The sequence below is a fragment of the Onychostruthus taczanowskii genome, unplaced genomic scaffold (genome assembly GCF_017590055.1).
Source record: "Onychostruthus taczanowskii isolate IOZ18803 unplaced genomic scaffold, ASM1759005v1 scaffold51, whole genome shotgun sequence".
Lineage (NCBI taxonomy): Eukaryota > Metazoa > Chordata > Aves > Passeriformes > Passeridae > Onychostruthus > Onychostruthus taczanowskii.
In genome coordinates, this window is record NW_024502680.1 from 4,505,389 (window position 1) to 4,528,657 (window position 23,269).

The 23,269-nt window shown below is 50.9% G+C and overlaps 1 protein-coding gene across 1 annotated transcript; it reads left to right on the plus strand.

Moving 5' to 3' along the window:
• Positions 1–1,175: 1,175 nt before the first annotated feature.
• On the plus strand, positions 1,176–23,184 carry LOC121342079 (ovotransferrin-like). The gene is made up of 25 exons (XM_041416189.1): positions 1,176–1,333; positions 3,666–3,829; positions 4,008–4,116; positions 5,523–5,714; positions 5,895–6,030; positions 6,598–6,653; positions 7,678–7,847; positions 7,968–8,154; positions 9,096–9,250; positions 9,375–9,468; positions 10,132–10,161; positions 10,817–10,975; positions 12,075–12,219; positions 12,684–12,748; positions 12,860–13,044; positions 13,740–13,926; positions 14,329–14,362; positions 14,964–15,018; positions 16,633–16,834; positions 16,963–17,057; positions 17,871–17,948; positions 18,997–19,079; positions 19,631–19,767; positions 20,557–20,611; positions 21,352–23,184. Exons 1-25 carry the CDS (start codon positions 1,291–1,293, stop codon positions 21,566–21,568), a joined length of 3,033 nt encoding a protein of 1,010 aa, XP_041272123.1. The 5' UTR covers positions 1,176–1,290; the 3' UTR covers positions 21,569–23,184.
• The last annotated feature ends 85 nt before the right edge of the window (positions 23,185–23,269 follow it).

Sequence of the window (23,269 nt, forward strand, 5' to 3'; positions counted from 1 at the left end):
GCCTGAGGGCCTCCACCCTCCCTGGGTCACTGTGTAGAGCCAAATCCTTGGCCTGGCACTGGGCTCCCCTCTGTACTGAAGCCACTTTGGGCACCGCCACCACCTGCAGGTCACTTTGCCCAGAGCCTGCTGGGAGAAGGGACAAGAGCCAGCCCAGGTGCTTCCAGTCAACCTCCAGCTGTGTAGAGAGTGAAGGCTGTAGGAGAAGGACCTGTGCAGGGGATCCAGGAGATCCTCCCTCCAAGGGAGGCTCATGCTGTTGAAAGCAAGGCTGGGAGCTGGACCTCCTGGCTGGGCTTCCAACAGCAAAGCTGTAGCTTCTGTGGGGTGGACATGGTGAGTGGACCAGCCCTAGCAGTGGTCCAGGGATGCTGTTCAGGCTCAAGGTCCAGGGAATTCTCAGTTTGTGTGCATGTACCAAAGGCTGAGGCTGGTCCTGTACCTGGGGACATGACTGAAGGCTGGGACAGCATCACAAGGGCTGCCCTTCATAAACCAAGGCATGCCCTCTGGCCCTAGGGGGACAGGCCAGGGGTGGCACAATCGGATGGAGAAGCTTTGCAGAGGAAGTGGGAGGAGGCTGACTGCTAATCTCAGTATTTCTTCCCGTGTTCGTCCCAAACATTTACCAAAGGTGCAGTGTGATGCTTCCTTCTCTCTGCAGGGCACTTATGGAGCTGTCTGGTCACTGCTGTTGGCTTTTTTTGCCAGATCATGTGTAAGAATCATTTACTACCTTTCAACCCCTCTGCCATTGCCAGGAGCACACAAGGGAGCGGGCAGGCACTCGGTGCTGCGAGCCAAGGGCAACGGGCACCACAGCAGCAGTTACTGGCAAACACACAAAACTCGGCTCTGGATCCAGCAGGGACTTTCTGAGATTAGTTCTGGGCAAGGCAGGGGGTGGGCAGCACAAAGAAAATTGCCTCTCCTGCGGCGTTTCAGCCTGCAGGAGTATTCAAATGTCACAACTTGGGAATTTTCCATCTGAAGCCCCTTGTAAAATGCAGAGCGCTTTGCCCTGCTCTGACTCCTGCCTGCGGAAGGGTTCAGTGCCAAAGTGAAAGGCTTCCTAAAAATGGGCTGATCCAGGGAGGGGGGCGATTTAGGAGCTATTGAGAAACAAGGAAGGACAAACAGTGTTAGGTCATTGCTTCTGCAAACACAGCCAAGGCTGTTGCTCTATAAAAGGGGCAGAAAGCGGTTCCAGAGCCATCACAGACTTGGAGGGGACGGTCTGTGACCAAGGCTGCTGCACCCCTCCCACGGCATCCGACCCCCTGCTCAAGCATGAAACCCGCACTCTTCACTGTGCTATCCTTCGGGATAGTGGGTAAGTGTCTGCTGAAAGCAGCCTTTGGGGGAAGGAAGTCAAAACCTCCGTGGACCCCAGGCTTTCCCCAGGCAAGGCTGTTTCGGAGCTGTGGCCAGACCAGGCAGCTGTTAAGGAAAAGCCGGGACACGAAGCGGTGCTTGCTTTGGCAGCTGTGGATCTGTCAAGGAGGATGGTGTTTTGATCTTACTGACGGCAGCTTTGGCCAGCCCGTGGGATGGAGGGAGGGTTGCAGTGCCCACACTGCAAGGAGGAGGGATGCCCTGCTCCTACCAGCACGGAGGAGAATGCTTGGGACAGGCTCCGCACTCAGGTGAAGGGAAAAATCATCCTCCGGCCAATGCTGTGCTGGGAGAGGAGCACGGGCTCAGCCAGGGGGGAGAAATTATTGCAAGACCTGCCTGTCAAGCTTGTACATGTATTTGGTTAAACTTGAGGGCAGTGACAATAAAATAAAGCTTAAATAACGAAAGATGCCCTGTGCTTCCCACTCTGCTCCTGCACTGCTCTGTGCACTTTGCTCAGGCTCCTGCCTGTTTTACGCCAAATTTGTGCTGCTGCCGGGCTGGTTCTGCTTGGAGAGATTCTTTCCTCTTTCTCTGCTCACAGCTCTGGCAGGCAATGAGCAGGTAGCTGTGTTAAGGAGACTGCTGGCTGCACCTGGCCTGGGGACTGATGCCTGCACAGGGAAGGAGGGATCTCCTTCCTGGGGCAGGCAGCAGGGTCTTCTGATCTCCCATAAAGTGTGGTGGTGATTAATGTCCTCTGTTAGGAAGTGCTCCCTGTGCCTCTGGCATCAGGAAGTCCTTCAGCACCTCTGCTGAATATTAGCATGCAAAGATGTTTTTTTTTTAATGGCTCCTCCTCCCCTGCACAGAAAGAGACAAGAGGTCACCCAAAAGGTCTGTGACAGTGGCCGGAGCACTCAGGCTGCCATTACCTTCCCAGTGCCACCAGTACAGCTGGGTTGACTCCCTCAGGAGGTCCCCACCCAGCCTCTGCCCCAGGCAGGGTGCTTGCCAGCATTAGATTAAGGTGACCATGGCTTTGTACAGCCAAGACTTGAAAAATGTACGAGGAACTTGAAAAATATATGAAAAAAACATGGTGGCCATAGGAATTGAGGCTAAGGATTCTCCCTGTGGCCAAATTCAGCACCTCCACTGGGAGGCTCAGGAATCAGGTAAAGAGAGGTTATTTCTGAGATGAAGGAGAAAATGGAAATGACACAGGTTAATCTGGAGGTGTTTGGAGGAAATGTGCCATCGAGGTTTGGAGGGAGAGGGGGGTGCAAGTGGCCTCTTGGTCTGCACAGCCCTGTCAGCACAGGCTGGCCACATCCTTGAACTGCAAGTTTCCAGCATTCCTGGGTCCAGGTTTCTGGAGGAGACATGAACCTGCGTCCGCCAGAGGCTTTGGCTTTGTTCTGGTCCCCCAGAGCAGCATGGGGTGCAGTGGAGAAGGAGACACAGAGACAGTTCAATAGATCAGATCATCCAGCTGCCAAGGAGGTGAGAGTGATCAGGTAAAGAGAGGTTATTTCTGAGATGAAGGAGAAAATGGAAATGACACAGGTTAATCTGGAGGTGTTTGGAGGAAATGTGCCATCGAGGTTTGGAGGGAGAGGGGGGTGCAAGTGGCCTCTTGGTCTGCACAGCCCTGCCCAGGAGGGGCAGATTGAAGGTGAATTGTCAGCACAGGCTAGCCACATCCTTGAACTGCAAGTTTCCAGCATTCCTGGGTCCAGGTTTCTGGAGGAGACATGAACCTGCGTCCGCCAGAGGCTTTGGCTTTGTTCTGGTCCCCCAGAGCAGCATGGGGTGCAGTGGAGAAGGAGACACAGAGACAGTTCAATAGATCAGATCATCCAGCTGCCAAGGAGGTGAGAGTGGCCGTGCACTGCACACAGCCTGGCCAGGTCAGAGCTGCTCCCCCTCTGGGGTTATTGGAGCACTGCTTCAGTGCTCCAACTTCTCTCTCCGTTTTTGCAAAGGCTTGAGCTTGATTTCTATTGAAGTGTGTGGATTTGTTCTGCTAATCCTGTGGATGCTGCTGTGAGTCCAGGCTGCTTGAATCACAATAGTCCAGGGACAGGAATGATCATCCCAGATGTTCCTGATGGGGCACACATCAAGCAAGAAAGAAAGGAAGGACCTTCCTGCACAGCTTGGGAGATCCTGCACGTGGCCATCACCCAAAGCCATGACCACAGAGAAGCAGTGATCTTGTGCTCACAGGGAGCCATTGACCTTGTGCTCACAGAAATGCTGTTTATCTCCAATCAATGCCTTTCTACCTCCCTGAGACTATTTATTTCTGGTTCTTTCTACAGCTCTGTGTTTTGCTGCTCCCCAAAAGCCAAGTGTCAGGTGGTGCACGATATCCTCAGCAGAAGAGAAAAAATGCAATAGCCTGAAGGACCACATGCAACAGGAGAACTTTGCTTTCAGTTGCCTGCAGAAAGCGTCATACCTCGACTGCATAAAAGCCATTTCGGTGAGTGGGCAGCAAACTCCTCTGCTGGGATGTTTCAGCAGCCTGTCACACCTGGAGATGGAGTTTCAGTCCCTGGTTGTTACCTGTGATCCCACTGCTATACACAAGGATCCAGGAGAGACTCTGGGAAGCGCTTTTCCTGCTCTTTGTTAATTGATGAAATCTCTTTGTTGTTTAGAATAGCGAAGCAGATGCCATTAGCTTGGATGGAGGTCAAATTTTTGAGGCAGGCCTTGCTCCCTACAAGCTGAAGCCCATCGCTGCTGAGGTCTACGAACACAGTGAAGGTACATTTCCATGCAATGTTTTTAAGTTGAGTGGTGGTAACAAACTAAGAGTGCAGAATCCTTTCAATACAATGTTCCCAACTATTTTGGTTGGGAGTCCAAGTCATTGCTCCCAGAGGGGAAGGCATGGGGGGCAGTTCAGCAAAATGTGAATCATCACCTATGGTCACAGGATCCAGTGCCCCATTTCTTGTCATTTGCTGCAGTGCAGGTCTCTGATCCCATGAGCAGAAATCATGGTCCTCCCTGAATCATGGCATAAACATGGTGCTGGTCCCAGAAATCTGCTGTCAGTGAACTCTGTGGGTAAAACACGGAGCTGGGAGGCACAGATAAGTTCTGTGATTTCCTGTGCAGTCATCAAGACAGAAAAAAAAAATGATTGGAGAGGCAACAGCATTACTAGTGGCTGGGAGGGACACCCAATTGAGATCACGGAGGCAAGAAATGCACGCAATCCCCAGGAAAAAAGGAGAAGCATAAAAAGGGCTCTGCAACAATCCCTTCTGATCCATAGCTCCATCCCTATTCACCCATTGTACCATCCTTCATCTCTCCCTCTTCTTCCTGGGAGCCAAACAGATGCCATTTCCCCGCCACATCCAAAACTCCAGTCTCTTTTGACCTCTTCCCTGGAGTTCAGCCTGTTTCAGGATCAAAGCAACGCAGCAGAGTAATTCCCAATGTGGTAGTTAAGAAAAAGATCTTAAACCTTAAAGGCTGAGGTCTGTGCCACCCCCAAAACTCAGTCATTGTATCCCTATATAGCATGTGACAAACTGGGTAAAATTCTAAAGACTAAATATGGAGTTTCAGTTTCACAAGGTGTTTATGAGCAATGGCATTTGAGAAGAGACTTGCCAGTGGAGACTTGCAAAAAGATTCATTGAAGTTCCTTATAAAACTATGGTACCTTTGTTCTGGTCTCCCAGAGCAGCCATTCAGCTGCTTTTAGTAGTTGGGGCACTCATGGAGGGACTCTGGTGGTGCTATGGCATCTCTCATGGGGTGATGACATTGACCTTGTGCTCACAGAGATGATGTTTCTCTCCCATCGATGCCTTTCTACCTCTCTGAGACTATTTATTTCTGGTTCTTTCTACAGCTCTGTGTTTTGCTGCTCCCCCAAAGCAAAGTGTCAGGTGGTGCACAATATCCTCAGCAGAAGAGAAAATGCTGATAGCATTTTCAGGTCACTTACTGGAAGTTGTAATGTGCAGCATTAGTTCAATAAGGGCAGCATTAGCTCACCCCCAAGAAAATGAGAAAACCACAAGTGTTCAACCAATTTAGCTGATTGTTTAGAAGCACAGCGCTTTGTTCCCTGATGCTGGGGGTTTAGCAGGATTTGAAATGTCCCAAAGTCCTCTTCTCCCATTGCTTCATCCCTTTTTCCTGCACTGCAGGCTCCACTACCAGCTACTACGCCGTGGCCGTTGTGAAGAAAGGAACAGGCTTCTCCATAGATGAGCTGCAGGGCAAGACCTCGTGCCACACGGGGCTGGGCAGGTCGGCTGGCTGGGTCATCCCCATTGGGACACTCATCCACCGCGGGGCCATCGAGTGGGACGGCAAAGACTCGGGCTCCATCGAGCAAGGTGAGACTGCGCTGGGAGCTCAGCCACGCGGGTGCACGGTGAAAGGTGCTGCCCAACCTTCTGTGGGGGTCAGCAGGTAGCTCGCAGGGCACTGACATTTCCCTTCATGGGGATCCCCTCCCTTCCCAGTCCTCCTAAAAGTGAATTTTTGACCAACTGTTGCTTCCTTCTCATCCATAGCTGTGGCCAATTTCTTCTCTGCCAGCTGTGTTCCTGGTGTCACCACTGAAGCCAAACTGTACCGTCAGTGCAAGGGGGATGCCAAGACCAAAATGTCCCGCACGGGACCTTATTCTGGATATTCTGGAGCTTTTCAGTGAGTGAGAGTTATTTTTCCTTTGGGGGAACATTCTAGCCCTGACACATGCAAGTTTTTATTATACCAAGGAGGGCTGTGTTGGAATCATGGGTTGTTACTTTAGGACACAAAACAGCACCACATGGACTCGCTGTTCTTTTCAAGGTAAAAAGGGGAAGTTTATTTCTTGTCTCTAACATTTATAGATTTCTAAAAGTGACAGTGGATTGGAAGGCGAAAGTGTCACCTCTCAAATGACACTGGACAAACTAACAGTCTATTAAATTTTTTTCTTCCATAAAAGAATGCAAAACAATAAGTTATTTACATAAAGTGTGTGAGAAATTTTGTTACATGAATGTAAACATCAGAAGGCTTAGAAAATCTTAAAAAAGTCAGGGTGACAATGGGTCCTGAGGAGACTGAATTACTTCTCTGCCATTACAATTTTTTCCCTTCCAGCATAGCTTTTTTGGGGAAGACCATTACTCTATGGTTGCAGTTTATGCCAAAAATAATTTGTTGAAACAGGAGATAGGGAGTCACAATGTCTGTTTTTCTAACTGCTGTTTCTCCCACCTGCAGCTGTCTGAAAGATGGCAAAGGAGATGTGGCTTTTGTGAAACACACAACTGTTCAAGGTACACTGCAAGATCCCTCATTTCTCCTCTTTCTGGTCCCACCTCTCGCTGCCACTCCATCCTACAATTTGTCTACTCTGTGCAACTTTCATTCCTCTCCAGACCAAAATGCCTCTTTCATGTCTTGAAAAAAGTTTTGCACATTGTGAACTGACTCATCCTTGCTAATGAGGAATGGGATTATGGTGGATCCACTTTGTCCTCTCTGAGGTTCTTCTTTATAGTTGGAGAACTTGCTTGGCGCTGTATCTCAGAGCCAGCTGTAATGTGAGCAATAAAATGAGCAGGTCACCCGTCCCTCTGGAAGGGATTTTGGAGGGAATTCAGCCCACAGCAAGAGTTCACTAAGTCTGTGGAGACCAAGGATGGCCTGGCACACCCAGGACCTGCAGTGAGCTCAGTGGAGGGTCACCAAGGTGGTCATGGGGCAGGGATAACTGTCCTGCAAGGAGGTGCTCTGTGGGATAGGATTGATCAGCCTGGGGACCTGATACAAGGGGAATTTTTTTCTCCTTGAGGATAGTGAGGTACTGGGACAGGTCCAGGACAGCTGTGCACTCTCCATCCTTGAAGCGTTTCAAGATGTACCTGGAACATCCTGCTCTGTCCCTGCCTTGACCAGGGATCTTCAAAAGTCTTGAATTCTCATATAGCCTTGTGATCTCAGTCCTGGGCTTTGTCTGCAGCCTTGACATTAGTCACCTTCTGGCCTTCACTGACCATGTGCAGCTCCTGACCTGCTCAATCCATCTGTATGGGATTTGTAAACCTATTTGTATCCCTTTGTGCATAAATACTGACACTGTTGGGTTAATTATGGCAGAGGCTGATGTGATCTCTCTTCCAAAGGCATTGCCTTCATATGCCCAAGATGACCCCATTGCAGGGGAGTGCCTTCAACCTGTCTTCTGCAAAGAATTCCCCCCAGAGCTTCAACAGAAATCAATTAATCACAAAGCTTCCCAAACTGGCCTTTCTGTCTCTTTTCATGGTGGTGCAACTCATGGTTCCTCCGTTCCCTCAGAAAATGCCCCAGCTGAGAAGGACGAGTACGAGCTGCTGTGTCTGGACGGCACCCGCCAGCCCGTGGACAACTACAAGGCCTGTCACTGGGCCAGGGTTCCTGCTCACGCCGTGGTGGCTCGAGATGACAGCAAGGTCAATGACATCTGGAACTTCCTCTCCAAAGCACAGGTACCACCAATCTCTCCTCTCCTTCCTCTAACATCCCCTGTCCTCTGGTTTTGATTGCTCTCTCCAGCTTTCCAAGAGTTTTGGTGTGGTTCTTTGCTGATTATTTTTCCCTTCTGGCAGGAAAAATTTGGCGTGGGCACAACCAGCACCTTCCACCTCTTTGGGCCACCTGGCAAGAAGGACCCAAGCCTCAAAGACTTGCTTTTCAAAGACTCTGCAGTACAGCTGAAGCAAATCCCACCACTGATGGATTCTCAGCTCTACCTGGGCTTTGAGTATTACAGTGCTGTCCAGAGCCTCCAGCAAGGTAGGCAGGACATCAAACACCAGTGTCATGTCAGCATGGGCTGTGTGGAACAGTTGGCATTGGCAAATACAGCCCGGCCAAAGGAACATGATTTTTTCAGACACAGACTATCATCTGCAAAATATTTCATGTGAAATCACAGAACCTTCACAAACTTCACTTACATCAACAGGAATTTGTTGTATCCAAACCCAAATTACCACACTGGCAAATATGGAAAATATACACAAACTCTACACCAGTTATTCAGCTGGTGCTACAGATTGGGCATGGTCAAAACTGCTGCTTAGAAAAACCATTTCTGGGCTGTAAAAAAAAAGGAACATCCCAGGACACCAGGTTCAGACACTTGAGGGAAAAAGTGTCCTTGATTTCCATCTAGACTCATCAAGCATTTTGTGATAGCTTTCTGACAGTCAAACATCCCACAAATGATCTCTGAAATCCACTTAGAATTCATAGTACAATTTAAAGCACTTTTGTTAAGTGATATTTGTGGAAGGGGTGAATGGACTTCACATAGCACTAAACCAGATTATTCAAATGCTGTTCTACAGAAACATAACTGGGTTTCCAGTTCAGTGTGGTCTTAGTCTCATGGCTGTCTCGGCTGTGAGGAGTGCAGAAATGTGGGACATATTTCAGGCAGCAATTCCAAGTGCTATTATCACACAGGTGTTTAATGGTTGTGCTGTTTTAGCTAACAGAAATCTGCCTGAATGGTTTGTGTTATGCAGCAATTCAGCTTTCTGACCTGTAAGTTGATTTTTCAGCTCAAGAATCACTTTTTCTATTCTTGCCAGCCCAGGGCTTAATTAACAAGAACTCCTTGCCCTGAGCAGCAGCAGGCTGGTGTGCACAGGTGGTTTGTGGCTGAGTCCCTCACAGCAGGACGTGGCTCTGCAGGGCTCACCCCTGTTTTCCCTGTGCTGCCTGTGCAGACCGCCTGACCCCCAGCCGCAGGGACAACAAGATCCAGTGGTGTGCCATTGGCAGGGATGAGAAGAAGAAGTGTGACGTGTGGAGCGTGATGAGCAACGGGGATGTGGAGTGTGTTGTGGCAGAGGACACCAAGGAATGCGTCACAAAGATCATGGTACAGCTTTTTTTACCTTTTCTTCTCACTGTGAACTTCTCAGGTGATTCTTTTACCACCTGAGCTCTGGAAAGCACTGGCCTGGAGACGTGCAGCGTTTAATTTCTGCACCTTTTCCTTGCAGAAAGGTGAAGCAGATGCCATCAGCTTAGATGGAGGCTTTGTCTACACTGCTGGCATGTGTGGCTTGGTGCCAGTGATGGCAGAGAGCTATGAGGGTAAGCACAGCTCTCTCTCAGGGTCCAGGTGGTGGGGAATGGGCTGGTGCCAAAGTGTCGGTTCTATTCTGGAATCCTACAAAGCAGCTGCAGTGCTGCATCCTGCAGAAATCACAGAATATCCTGGATTGGAAGGGACCCACCAGGATCATAATCCAACTCATGGCCCTGCACAGACACCCCAACAATCCCAGCCTGTGCCTGGGAACGTTGTCCAAAGGCTCCTGGAGCTCTGGCAGCCCTGGGGCCGTGCCCATTCCCTGGGGAGCCTGGGCAGTGCCCAGCACCCCACTCCTCTGGGGGAGGAAGCTTTTCCTGATACCCAACCTAACACACGGAGCTCTGAGGCAACTCTGCTCACCATTGCATGCCTTGTCTTTCCATGAAAGCTGAACAGCCTTGGTGGAGCAGGCATGGATAGTCAGGAACTCTGTGTTAATTAGGATGCCCTAGTCCTTTAGCACCAGCCTTGGTAAAACTGCTTGTTTTAGCTCAGAGGAGCAGATGGAGGCTGTGCTTTGTTCTGCTGTGTTCACCTGCACAAGGTGTTACTTGAAATGGTCACTTTTACAACAGAGTTTCTCCAGAAATTAGTGAGCTTGATTCTTCTTTTGGATTTGAGGTGTATTTAACTTAAACTCTTCTTCTTCTCCCCTCTCACAGACAATCACTGTGAATCACAAGAAGAACCAGGTAATTACTGCCAACAGAGGGACGGAAAACAGTCCAGAGGGATATAAGTAGAAAAGTAGATATGAGTCATGAGTGGAGAACAAATGGCCAGTCTCCACCCAAAGAGTGTCCAGTGTAGGTATTAGAATTTTGGGAGAGAGGTTTAGCAGTTGGAGAGAAAATTAGGGGCTGCAATAAGATAAAGGTGAAGCATTTGGTAGTGGCAGAGATTGGTGAGGTCACACTGTAACAGTGTCAGGGCTGTGAACAGAGAAAGAGGGTCTGGGCTGCAGCATTAGGAAATTGTTCTTTTTAGAAATGGAAAGGGGGAGAGGAGGGGAGGGTTTTGTCCATTGCTAAGGAGAGAATAAGAAATCAGGAGTGAACACGAAATCCTCACATGTGCCTTCTCATAGCCTTCTCCTGTACCCATGTATCAGAGCTTTGGAGGGCAGGGAAATGTCAGGGATAATAATTTCCCAGGGGTGTGGTAGAAGTAGATCCATCACATCTATGAACTCTTCCATTATTGCTGCCTGGCCAAGTACTTCTAAGCACAGAGTAATTCAGTGCTGTTCGTAGGTGCCCTTTCCCAAGTGAAGCCAGTGCTCTCTCCTAAGGGATCACAGGATCCTTGGGCCAGGCCTCATTTCTTCTCTATTTTATCTTCTGAAAGCAACCTACTTTGCTGTGGCTGTTGTGAAGAAGTCTAACAAGGATATCAACTGGAACAACCTTCAGGGTAAGAAGTCGTGCCACACAGCCGTGGGGAGAACTGCTGGCTGGAACATCCCCATGGGCCTGATCCACAACAAGACAGGCAACTGCAACTTCGGTGAGTCCAGCTTGGAATCCATTTATTTGGGGTGGGAACCAGCTCACAAAAAATCTTTTACCATCCTTTATCGGATTTTCAAAGTTTCTTGTGCCTCAAAGATTCCCTTCTGGAGGGAGGAAATGGAGAAGATGCTGTTTTTTAAGGTTTCACTGAGCAAAATTCTAGGCTTTTGGCATCTGCTTCAGAGTAGGATATAGCACATCAGCTGCTTTGGGGGTCTTTGCTTTTTTCCCCCACATCTTTCCCCTTCCTTTTGCAGCAGCCCAGGAGGTATTCCCGAAAAGGGAATGTGGGCTGCCCCACATGGGCCTGGTGCTTGTGCAGGGTGTGGTGTGGGGATAAAGGATGAAACTCAAAGGAGGGGAAGGGCTGAGAACAGGGGGCAGAGGCTGATCTTCAAGAAACTTAATCCTACTGCCTGAGACTTCATTGAGAGTTATGGTCCAACAAAAATAATTTGGAAACATTATCAATGTTAACAGCCAAGACAAAGGAAGCACATAATTATTAAAAGATTGAAGATATTAGTGTTAGCAAGTTTTATTCTTGGCTTCTCTATCCTCCGGCCTTGATTTCCCACTGTCCCTTCTACCCCAAGAGCTCTGACACTGCTGCACCTGTGCTGACCCATAAAGGCTGTGGAGGCTCAGGCTGGCTCTGTGGGAGCTGGGAATGGTTTGCAGGAAAAACATTCCTCTTTTTATGCCAAGATAGTGCCTATTGCACTTGAGCCTTAGGCCCTGCTTCATCACAGAATCATGGTATGGTTTGGGTGGGAAGGGACCCTAAAGCTCATCCCCTTCCACCCCTGCCATGAGGACGCCTTCCACTATCCCAGGTTGCTCCAAGCCCTATCCAGCCTGGCCTTGGACACTTTCAGGGATCCAGAGGCAGCCACAGCTTCCCTGGGCCACAATAGCAATAATCAGCAATAACAGCAGGACCTGAGTTCTGTGGTAAAAGCTGGTTGCATGTGATTTGCTGCCCACTAAGTCACGCTCCTTCTCCCAGCCCCCTGTGAGCAAGAACCTGTTATTACAATAAAACCTAACTTCTCAGGGCAGGAAAAGTGAATTTCTCCTATCCCTGCCTCCAGATGAATACTTCAGCAAGGGCTGTGCTCCCGGGTCCCCTCCCAACTCCCGCCTGTGCCAGCTGTGCAAGGGCTCAGGCGGGGTTCCTCCGGAGAAGTGCGTTGCCAGCAGCCACGAGCAGTACTACGGCTACACCGGAGCTTTACGGTACGTGCTGGGGACAGCCAGGCTGCCTCCGTGTCCTGGGGCTGCTCACAGTGGGCAGGGCACAGCTCAAGTGCAGCCTCATGTCAGCACTAACTCTTTTTCTCCAGCACACCACTGAAAGGGCATATCTCTGTAACACTATACATGTGTCACGTGCTTTTTCTTTGCTTTCTGAAAATTGATGTGAAATATCCCTGTTCTGTAAAACTCATGTCCTGGTGCCTCCGGGCAAACCCGGAGAGGCACAAGCCCTGTCACAATGGCAGAAGTGCTCCTCTTTTAGCATAAATAAGGAGTGTAAAGGCTGTGTTTCAGATACATTTAAAATATTTGTGGCAGGACTCCTAAACCTGGATGTCCTTGGAGATTAATTGTACAGAATAAGCCTCAAGTCTAAATGAAATCTGTGGGAAAGGGACAGGATTCAAGCATTTACATCACTGGCCTCTCTTTCTACTTCCCAGGTGTCTGGTTGAGCAGGGGGATGTGGCCTTTATCAAGCATTCCATCGTTGAGGAGAACACTGATGGTACGTGGTCAGGGCTGCCTTCCCCATCGGCATGATTGCCCAGGTGGTGTTGAGGCTGATGTTCTCCTGCCATGCAAGCTCTCTGAATCTCCAAACACATTCTCTTTAAAGGCAAAAACACAGAAAGTTGGGCCAAAGACCTGAAAATGGACCAATTTGAGTTGCTGTGCACTGACGGCCAGCGGGCAAATGTCATGGACTACAGAAGATGCAACCTGGCCAAAGTCCCTACCCACGCTGTGATGGCACGTCCTGAGAAAGCAGCACAAGTCCGTGAGATGCTGGAGAACCAAGAGGTTTGTAGTGCTGACAGTAGAAAAAATATTGTGGGGTTGCTCTGATTTTCCCCAAGTCAGCATGGGTGGAAGCTTTTACCTCACTGCTGCGGGGTGACAGCCTTGTGCCTTGGCCTCCCCCTTCCTCCAACCCTTCCCAAGTGCTCTTTTTTCTCTTCCACCTTGGCAAACACACCTTTAGGTAGCAGTGGGATTGCAGCTGTTGCTGCTGTCACACTGTACTTGCGTGACATGAGTTTGTCACCTCCTTTCCAGCGTCTGCTCCTGCTGGGGTGTTTCAGAAACTCCTTTGTGGTGCCTGGTCTGTGCCACAGCTGGGTCAGGCTCAGCCCCAGCAGCAGGCTCCCTGCACACACACACGGCTGACCAGAACCAGGCTGAACCATCTCTGTTTCTCCCTGCAAACATTAATATTGGCTCCACCATCAGGGCCTGCTCAGAGGCACCTGGGGCCTTTTGCTTCTACTCATGGTTAAGTTTCAGGACCTGCTGGCAGCATCTCTGCACACAGGGACGTGTTAAAATGGGGCAAGAAATGTGCCTCCCAGTGAGCAATCCCTCCTCTAAGCACACAGACAGAAGGTTCAATCCTAAATCTAGAGCCTGGCTTGGGGCTTCCCAGGCTGATGGTGAAGGACCAGGAAGAAAAAGTAGGCCAGCTTTCTACTTCTCTCCTCTTTGTGCCTTTATTTCAGAGGCTGTTTGGACCAAAAGGAACCAGGAAAGATGATTTCAATATGTTTGCATATGAATCCAAGGATCTTCTGTTTAAAGACCGGACAAAGTGCCTGATCAAGCTCCGTGATGGAATATCGTACAAGGAATTCCTTGGAGATAAATACTATGCTTCACTTGCCAGCCTCAACACCTGCAATCCATCAGGTAACTGGAACAGCCCCAGAGGAAGTCCTGAATTGCAGTTCTTACCTTGCAGGCATGAGCAGTTTCTTCTGGAACTGTCCATTCCATGCCTTTAAAGGAAGAAAATGCCAATATTCTTTTCCAAAGTTCCTTGGGTGAACTGAGAACAGACTTAAAATCTGCTGTTCTGGCAGCAACGTGAATAAAAGACTTTTCCTCACCTTTAGAAAATATGGACTTTGAGAAACAGCACAGAGAGCCCCCCAGGACCCAGCAGTGTGGGATTTGTGGTTAAAGCTTTTTTTTTTTGTGTCACACTGTGGATTTTCCATGGTGTGACATTGGCATGGCTGGGTGTGTGCTGGTGGGACGGAAGTGTTTAAAAGCAGGATCTGAACTTCTCCCTGTCCTTTCCCTTTCCAGATCTTCTCCAGGTGTGCACCTTCCTTGCAGACAAGTAGTGAGGTGGGAAGGATCCTCGAGGTGGGGGAGAAAACCTCAAGCCATGACTCCTCTCGTGCCCTCAGCAGCGAACACTGACCCACGGAGGGCCCTCTGCCTTCACTGCTTCCTCTGCCCTCCCTCATCACTCTGAAAGTAGCTCTTTGACACTTTACAATTCTCTGCTGCCAGCACAGCAAAAAAATAAAATTTAAAATCTAAACAAGTGTCCTGAGATTTTTCAAAATGGTCCTTAAGCCCATTCCTTCCTCAGTGCCCCTTGCTGTAGGACAGTGACAGATACCAGCATGGCTCTTGTCACTTACTGCTGCCCTTTAGGGAAATTTCTTGCACCATTTGCCAAAGCAAAATGGATTGAATACACCCTGAAGCCTAATTAACAGGTGCTTTGTACTCTCTGTGCTTTTGCTCTGCCCAGATTATCCCATTGTCTCCCGGGCAGGTGAGGGTTGGGACAGTGTGGCTGGGACACAGGAAGAGGGAGAGTGTTTGTGTCAGGGAAGCTGAAGGCTGAAGAAGGAATAAAAACCATTCCAAACCAAAATAATACAGTGGGAGTAAGATGGGAGGTGTGAACAGAAGCTGCTGTGTCTCAGATCTCAGCTGGCCCTCAGGCCCTTCCAGCAGGCAGGACTCATTGAGGGCATACATGTATTGATGGGGAGAGTCCAGCCTTGGGTTTCCTTTCTGGAAAAATCTAGGATTTGCTCAGAAACGTGTTTGTTTTGGCAGCCTGTCTGATTTTGTGCTGCTAACCTGAAAACAAACAGGTAGTTTGTTTTGCCTGATTCTGAGCCACAGTGAAAATAAAAAGGCAAGGCAAAAAGGGCTGATGAAGCCCTGTGCTCCAGAGGAACAGCCTGGGCTCATGGAGCATGTCCCAGTCCTGGGACAGCCTGGGCTCACCCAGGGCGTGCAATCCTGGGACAGCCTGGGCTCACCCAGGGCGTGCAATCCTGGGACAGCCTGGGCTCATTCAGGGCATGCAATCCTGGGACAGCCTGGGCTCACCCAGGGCGTGCAATCCTGGGACAGCCTGGGCTCACCCAGGGCGTGCAATCCTGGGACAGCCTGGGCTCATCCAGGGCGTGCAATCCTGGGACAGCCTGGGCTCATCCAGGGTGTGCAATCCTGGGACAGCCTGGGCTCATCCAGGGTGTGCAATCCTGGGACAGCCTGGGCTCATCCAGGGCGTGCAATCCTGGGACAGCCTGGGCTCATCCAGGGCGTGCAATCCTGGGACAGCCTGGGCTCATCCAGGGCGTGCAATCCTGGGACAGCCTGGGCTCATCCAGGGTGTGCAATCCTGGGACAGCCTGGGCTCATCCAGGATGTCTCAGTCCTGGTGTCAAGGCAGGTGTGGAGGAGCTGCTGAGAGCACAGAGCTCCTGGCCTTGAGGGAATGAATATTTTGATGATTTTTGGATGCATATGCTAAGTGTGGTGACAAGTCCAGCAGCCTGGCTGAAAATCCCCCTGGATGGCAGAAATGCAGAGTGTGACAGGAAAGGATTAAATGTAGTCCCTCCATTTATGCAGGATGAATACACTGGACAGGTGGTTTTATAACCCATTCTTAAAAGCGAGCAAAGAAAGAGTGCCTCTAACAGGCTGTTCCTACAACTCAGTATGGCTACAGTTAGAGAACTTTCCCCCAAGAAAGCTGCACCGTCTGCATTTCATGTGAGGTGCAAGCCCTTGACCATCAGCAGAAGGCATTAAAGGATAAAAGGAACCTCATTGGAGGATCACTCAAGCTGGAGGGACCTCTGGGGGTCTCCAGTCCAATCTCCTGCTCAAGGACAGAGATTAGCCAGGGTGCTCAGGGCTTGACCTCCAGTGATGGAACTCCACAGCCTCCCTGGGCAGGCTGTCCTGCTCCGGGCAGCCCCCAAAGGAGAACATTCCTCTCGTATCCACTTGGAACCGTCTCGTTTCCATCTATTCCTGTTACTCCTCACCCTACACCACTGTGGGAAGCCTGGCTCTGCTTCCTGATGCCTGGTACGAACAGCCTGGGACAAAACAGCCCCATGGAATGCTCCTGGCTGGGGACAGAGTGGCTGGAAGGGGAAATGGCCTCAGGCTGGGCTAGGCGAGGTTCAGGTTGGACATCGGAAAATTTCTTTGTAGAATGAGCCCTGGCACATCTGCCTGGGATTTAAAAGCCCTGTGTAGGTGGCACTTCGGGACATGGCTCTAGCAGCGCTGGGGTCAGAGAACTTTTCCATCCCGAATCATTTCGTGTTTCTCCAGGCTCCTTAGGGGAGAACTACAACTCCCATGAGCCCCCGCGCGCCGCCCTTCCCGGCGTGCCGCGGAGCCGGAAGCGGAAGTGTGGCGTGGCCACGTGTGCGGGCCATGGCGGGCGGGCTGGAGCCGCACCTGGAGGCGCTGCGGCGGGAGCTGGGCGGCCCCGCCGTGCTCTCCGTGCTCGTCGCGCTCATCGCCGTCGCCATCACTTTCTGTGAGTTGCGGGAACCTCCCTTTCCCCCCGCCCCGCGACCTGCTGAGGGCGCGACGGTGCCGGCAGCGGCGGGCTCGGGTGTCCCCTCCTCATCCTCCTCCTCACCCTCACGCTCCTCTCTCCCGCAGTGATCTGGCGCTTCGTGCAGGGCAGGAAGAGCAGCCGCAAGGCCGTGCTGCTGCTGGGCCTCTGCGACGCGGGGAAGACGCTGCTTTTCGCGCGGGTGAGCGGGGAGGGCGCGGGGGCCTCTTGTACGGAGGTGAAGGAGTTCCCTTTAGTTCGGTTTTTAATCTTTTAATGAAGCTTGGAAGGTGGGGTTTATAGCTGTAAGGAGGGATGGAGGGCGAGTTTTGTCCACCACGGAGTGTCCAAAGAAATTGTGTCTTGGTTTGAATTTGTCGTAGTAAAAGTTTTAGGGATACTTGACCTCACCGCAGTCTGCAGCTCCAGTCTCAGGGACCAGGGACAGCACCCGAGGGGACGGCTGGAGCTGTGCCAGGGGAGCTGAGGTTGGACATCAGGAGAGGTTCTTCCCCCAGAGGGTGCTGGGCACTGCCCAGGCTCCCCAGGGAATGGGCACAGCCCCGAGGCTGCCAGAGCTCCAGGAGAGTTTGGAGAACACTCTCAGGGATGCCCAGGGTGGGATTGTTGGGGTGTCCTGCAGGCCAGGGGTTGTGCTGGTGGTCCTGGTGGCTCCCTTCCAGCCCTAGATATTCTGTTACTGCTAAGTCTGAAAAGGAAAGGGGCACAGCCATGCTTACCATGGTCCCAGCTGGAAACTCTGAAGGATTTGCAGGCACACTCTCTTCCTTCTTGTTTCAGTGGAGATTCACAATATAAATTTATACTCATTTTCCTAATGACCATTTATTAACTAACTGGGGAAAGTGACCCCAGGTGTGGTTTCCTGCAGGAAACTGCAATCAGATCCCTGCTGCCATTACCCCAGTGAGACCATTTTGGTTTCTGAGGAGGCTGAGGTGGGGCTGGGGAGCCTCTGGGGCTGCTGGCTCTGACGCTGTGCCTGTCCCCCCAGCTGCTGTCGGGGCGCTACCGCGACACCCAGACCTCCATCACCGACAGCTCTGCCGTCTACAGGCTCAGCCAGGACAAGGTGAGTCCCTGCCCCAGCCCTGGGACAGCCTTTTCCTGCTCCCCCTGCTAAACCTGGCAAACTCCTGAGCTGCTCAGCCTGCACTTGGAGTGCAGGACAGGATTTTTCCAGGCAGTGCACACTGAGATGTGTAACGTATTACTGGGCTCCACGGGTTCTTTTTCACTTTGCTTGTAAAATAGTGAAACATTTCTGACTGAAAACCACACATCTGGGTTGGGAGATCTGGGGGCTTCACTGTTCTGTTGCTATTTCCTCAGCAGTAATTCCTGTTTCTGCCAAGAAAACCTGAAATTAAAAGCTTTAGCAGGTTTGAGCAGAGGCTCCAGCTGGACTTTATATGGTCCCAGAAAGGATTTTGTTATTTTTAGGTCCACAGATCTGGTAGTTTTCAGTTTTTGGCAGTTCTTTCATTCTGGAAATCTCCTGTGCTGGATGCACACGTGGCAGGGAGAGCAGAATGCTGGCAGCACCTTAACTGCTGGTGAATTGTGAAAGTAGGGGGACGTTTTGTGGCTTCACCTTCTCAGTCATTATTAACAACGGTGATAAAAAGGTTAAAAACTTTGTAAAATAATGTCAGGATTTTTGAAAAATTTTCCCCATTTTTGTGTCTCTTTAATTGAGCAGACAACTATTTGCAAAGTGCTTTTTTGGTTCTTCTTTTAATCCTAGCCAAGGTTTCCAGTGAAATGCAAGGAAGGGGCTCCTGCAGCCTTACCTGGGGAGCAGTGACGTGGCCCTGCTCGGCCCTGTGTTCTCTCCCATGTCCTGGCTTTGGCTGCTCCCTTTCCTGGCAAGGGAAACCTTTGCAGCCTCCAGTTAAAAAAGGCTCTTTCAAAGGCACTTTTGTGTTATTCCCAGCGAGGTTTGGTGTATTTGGGGAGGCTTGGTGTGTGTGAGTAGGCGAGGCTGTTATGTTCTGTGTCAGGGCAGATGGGGTTGTGCCTTCAGGACACAAATCCAGGGTCAGACTGCTTTTCCCCAGTCCCTGATCACAGGAACCCCCAGATCAGGTGTTGTTAATTCCTTCCTGCCTGTGTTCCAGAGCACTAATGTGACCTTGATCGACCTTCCAGGCCATGAGAGCCTGAGGCTGCAGTTCCTGGAGAGGTTCAAGGCTGCAGCCAGGTAACCTGGAGGGGATCAGCAGGGCAGGAGGGGGCAGGTGAACCTTTGGAAAGGGATAAACCAAATGATGGTGCTGGGAATGCTGTGAGCTGGGCTGGTGGTGTCCCCAGAGTCAGAGCTCTGCTGTGGGGTGCTGCTGGTTAATTTTTGCTTTGCCTTCATAGAATATCCTGATTGGGAAGGGGCCCACAAGGATCATCGAGTCCAGCTCCTGACCCTGCACAGGACAATCCCAAAAATCCCACCATGAATTCCCTCTTACCTGTGCTTGTGGTGCACCAGGAGGCAAAGCCTCTGTAGGAGGGAGGTCTGGGGGGTGTGGGATATCCTGGGGCACACAGGGGAAGAATTCCTGCTGGAGCTGGGGCTGGAGCTGGCCATGGGATGTATTTCATGTGATGTATTTCATGGGATGTGTTTCATCCGTGCTGCCAGCCTGCCTTGGGCTGGGTGAGACCAGATGTGAAAATCTCGGCCCAGGCTGGAATACTTACAGGGGGAGGTGACTGCAGAGCTTCATCCCCAGCCCCTGTCCTTCCCTCTTGCCCCAGAGCCATCGTGTTTGTGGTGGACAGCGTGGCCTTCCAGCGGGAGGTGAAGGACGTGGCAGAGTTCCTGTACCAGGTGCTGGTGGACAGCACCGTGCTCCGCAACGCGCCCGCGCTGCTCATCGCCTGCAACAAGCAAGGTACCTGGGCTGGGCCTGGCCACTGCTGCAGGGCTCTGCCACACCTCCTGAGCCTGGCATTGCAGCTGGGAAGGCTGGGATTTAGGCTTAAACTCTGACTGCTCAGCTGGAGTGTTTGGAGGACTGCTTGGGAGAGTTGCAGCTCTTTGGGTGGGTGTAGGTGATGCAGGGGGATTTTGTGTGGCTTTTTGTTTCTGCTGGCTTTGTGCAGAGCTGTTCCTCAGTCTCCAGGCAGCAGGAATTAGGATCAGTTGGAGCATAATGAACTATCCCTACACACTCAGCAGTTCAAAGTTATCCAGCTGCCAGGGTTCCATGTTTTTTTCTGGAGTAACCAGAATACCCAGCTACTGGAATAGACTCGATTTTCAAGTTCTACAGTGAAAGTGTGGGTCCCTGTGTAACAGTTGGGTGTTTTGGGGCACTATCAGATCTGGGTTTTGTAGTTATTTCCTGCCCTAGGTCAGGAATTGCCTGAGGCCTTCATGGCTCTGTGTGTCACGGGTGGAAAGCACAGGACAGGAGGGAGTGCTGGTGCATCAAACCCATCCTCTGAAGTATCTCCCTGCCCAGCAAGAAGTTAATTCCCTGTTGTACCAGACTGTTGGGTTGTTCCCATTCATGCCTGCGATCCCGAAGCTGCAGCATCCCTCATCCCACTGCAGGCACGGCTGTCCTTGTCCTGGTAGCTCCAGTGAGGGCACAGTATGAACTGGCCTTACTTTAGGGGGAGGATCCAGGTTCTGAATTTTGACAACCAAAGAGCTGATTTCTTTATTTTCTCTCCAGATGTCACAATGGCAAAATCAGCAAAACTCATCCAGCAACAGCTGGAGAAAGAGCTGTAAGTATGGAATGGGATCTCAATCCCTCTGAGCTTTTTCTTCTTGTCCTTTTTGTCTTACCTCAGTGCTCAGTGAGCTCTCTTGAGCCGTGTCTGAGTTCCCTGTGGAGCTGGGAACAGTCTGTTTGGTCTGGGGCTTGGCAGTGCTGGGTTTACAGTTGGACTCCATGGTCTTAGAGGGCTTTTCCAAGCTAAATGATTCCCTGGATCTATGAGCCCTTTGGCCAGCAGACGGCAGCAGGGGTTGTTTGTGCTGTCCTCCTGCAGGCTGAATACCCAACCTCCTGGTTTTTAGCAGAGGAGTTAGTTGCCACACATTCACGTTCTCCTGGAAAATAGGGGTTGCTTGTGCTGATGTTGAGCATTTGCCAACTACCTGTGTGTAGGTGTTGGATTTCTAGGTAGTTGTTGTGGCCTGTTAGGCACTGTTATTCCAGTGTTTATCATGGGCAAATTGGGATAAGGACATCATCATCATCATCTGACTTCTGCTGTCCTTTATTACAAAACTAAACCTGTTTGAACACCTCTCCTTGAGTGCCCTCCTACTCCCTTGAGCCTCTGCCCTTGTGCCTTCCAACAGTGGCCAAAGGCCCTGGCTGAGCCTCACAGGGCAGAGCTGGGCCTTGTGTCCTTGGAGTAGCTGGCATGCTGCTGACCCCCCAGACATCCCAGAGCCCTGGTGCAGGTGATGCTCCCCTGTTCCCCAGTTCCTGACCCTTTCCCTTCTCTCCCTGCAGCAATACCCTGCGGGTGACACGCTCTGCAGCCCCCACCAGCCTGGATGGCTCAGCCACAGGGGGCCCTGCCCAGCTGGGGAAGAAGGGCAAGGACTTCGACTTCTCCCAGCTGCCCATGAAGGTGGAGTTTGTGGAGTGCAGTGCTCGGGGCAGCAAGGGAGAGGAGGGAGAGGCTGACTTGGAGGGCCTCGAGAAGTGGCTGGGGAAGGTGGCCTGAAGAGAGATGGACAGGGCTGGGGGGCTGAAGGGAAAAAGATGGTCTGGAGCACTCAAATATCATCTTGGTGTGAAAAGAAGGAACTTCAGCTGGAAGTCAGCGCTGTGGTGTCTTCTTCTGCTGCTCGTGGGCTTGGGAGAGACATGACAATTGCTGGTGTGATTCCCTCTGGCTGTCCCTTCATGCTGCAACGTTTTTATCCTCTCACCTTTTCCCTTGCCCTCCTCTGGGCTGCTGAACCTCTGGGCTTTTCTTTTCCTTAATCTTTAGGCTTTTCATCTGGTAGTTGCCAAGCAAATTAGGAAGGAGTGCACTGGCAGGTGAGTTTTAGAGACTGGAGTGAGCCTGTCCTTTTCCTGCCATGGGTTACACCCCTGTTGCCTCTCAGAGCCACTGACCACCTCATGGTTGGGGCTGCTGGGGAGCATGCACAGGCTCCCTAAGCTGGGCAGGCATTGAGAGAGCATAAAAAGCTGGTTTCCTCTTCGTGTCTGCCTTCCCATTGTTCCAAATTGGTGCAGCCCCATTTCTGTGGGGCAGGAGGAGTGTGAAATGCCCAAACCAGACTGCCTGCCCTGGGCTCAGCTCTGTGCCCATGTCTGGTGATTCCCTCTCTTGATCAGCTCCTGGGAGTTTTTCTTCAGCTGAGGGCTGTGTCCTGGAAGCTTCACTCTGCTTCTCCTTCCAAGCTCTCCTCCCACAGCCAGCAACAAACACTCTGAGAGTGGCAGAGCTACAGGGGATCATGGCCTGAAGCTGTGAGATGGGCACACTTCCAGATCTGTACCTGCAGCTGGGACCTGCCAGGCATTTGCTGTGCAGTCTCCTGCTGCACTGGCTGCAGGAAGGCCTTGCTTTGTGTGTAATTAATTAGTCAGCACTTAGGGCCGAGTGAGAGGGAAAGTCAATGAGCTGCCAGCACGTGAGTGCTTCCTCCTTGTGGCAGGATGCTCAAGGAACAGGGGAAAGAAAGGGGAGACTTTCCCGCTTTGTGTCTCACTGCACTCACTGCAGAGTTCCAGTGCAGTGACATTTTCCCTTTATAGCTTCCCCTGCTGTTTTAGGGTTGGGGGGGTGGCTGGCTCCTGGCAGACCCTTTTTGTAGTTTGCAGCCCACTCTCCCCTGTGGTTTGAGTCCTCCTTCATCACTCAGCTCATCTGTTGTGTTCTTTTCCTTCTCTGGGGCTTTTCCTGCCTCCCTGCAGCATTGCCAAGTGTTGGGAAGAGCAGGAACAGCCTTCAGCAAAGCCCTGTGCCTGTAATGAGGCTGGTCCTTGCATTTCCAGCCTCAGGAACCATCCGTGCAGGAGGTGGGGAGGGTTTTATTTACCAAACATGTTACATTCTTCTGTTTCCTGCAGGCAGAGTCCTGTTGGAGCATGTTTGTCATGCTTTGAACTCCTTTAGCTGGAGGTCTTGGGCTGCCTGCTTCAAATCCATAATGCTGAAATGATTTTGGGCAAAAAATTGCTGTTTCTTTGTGTGATTGTTCTTGCAAAGACAGAGAAGCCAAGCACCAGCCTCAGCTTAAGTGGGAGGAGGTACCATGAGGCCATGGTGGGTTTTAAGTTATTATTTTTAAAAGTATTCCTTAAGTAAATTCTTTTATGCTTAAATGTTTGTTCTCAAGTCTTGCTTCAGTCTGTGTGTTTGACTTGGCTCTTCCCAGGGTGTCAGATCCACATGGATGGGGCTCTGCTC

Excerpts from the sequence above, each read along its gene's own strand:
- LOC121342079 (XM_041416189.1), top strand. The coding sequence starts at position 1,291 with ATGAAACCCGCACTCTTCACTGTGCTATCCTTCGGGATAGTGG. Across the intron at positions 5,715-5,894 it reads CTCGGGCTCCATCGAGCAAG|CTGTGGCCAATTTCTTCTCT; the intron begins GTGAGACTGCGC and ends TCTCATCCATAG. Across the intron at positions 19,768-20,556 it reads CATCGCCTGCAACAAGCAAG|ATGTCACAATGGCAAAATCA; the intron begins GTACCTGGGCTG and ends TTTTCTCTCCAG.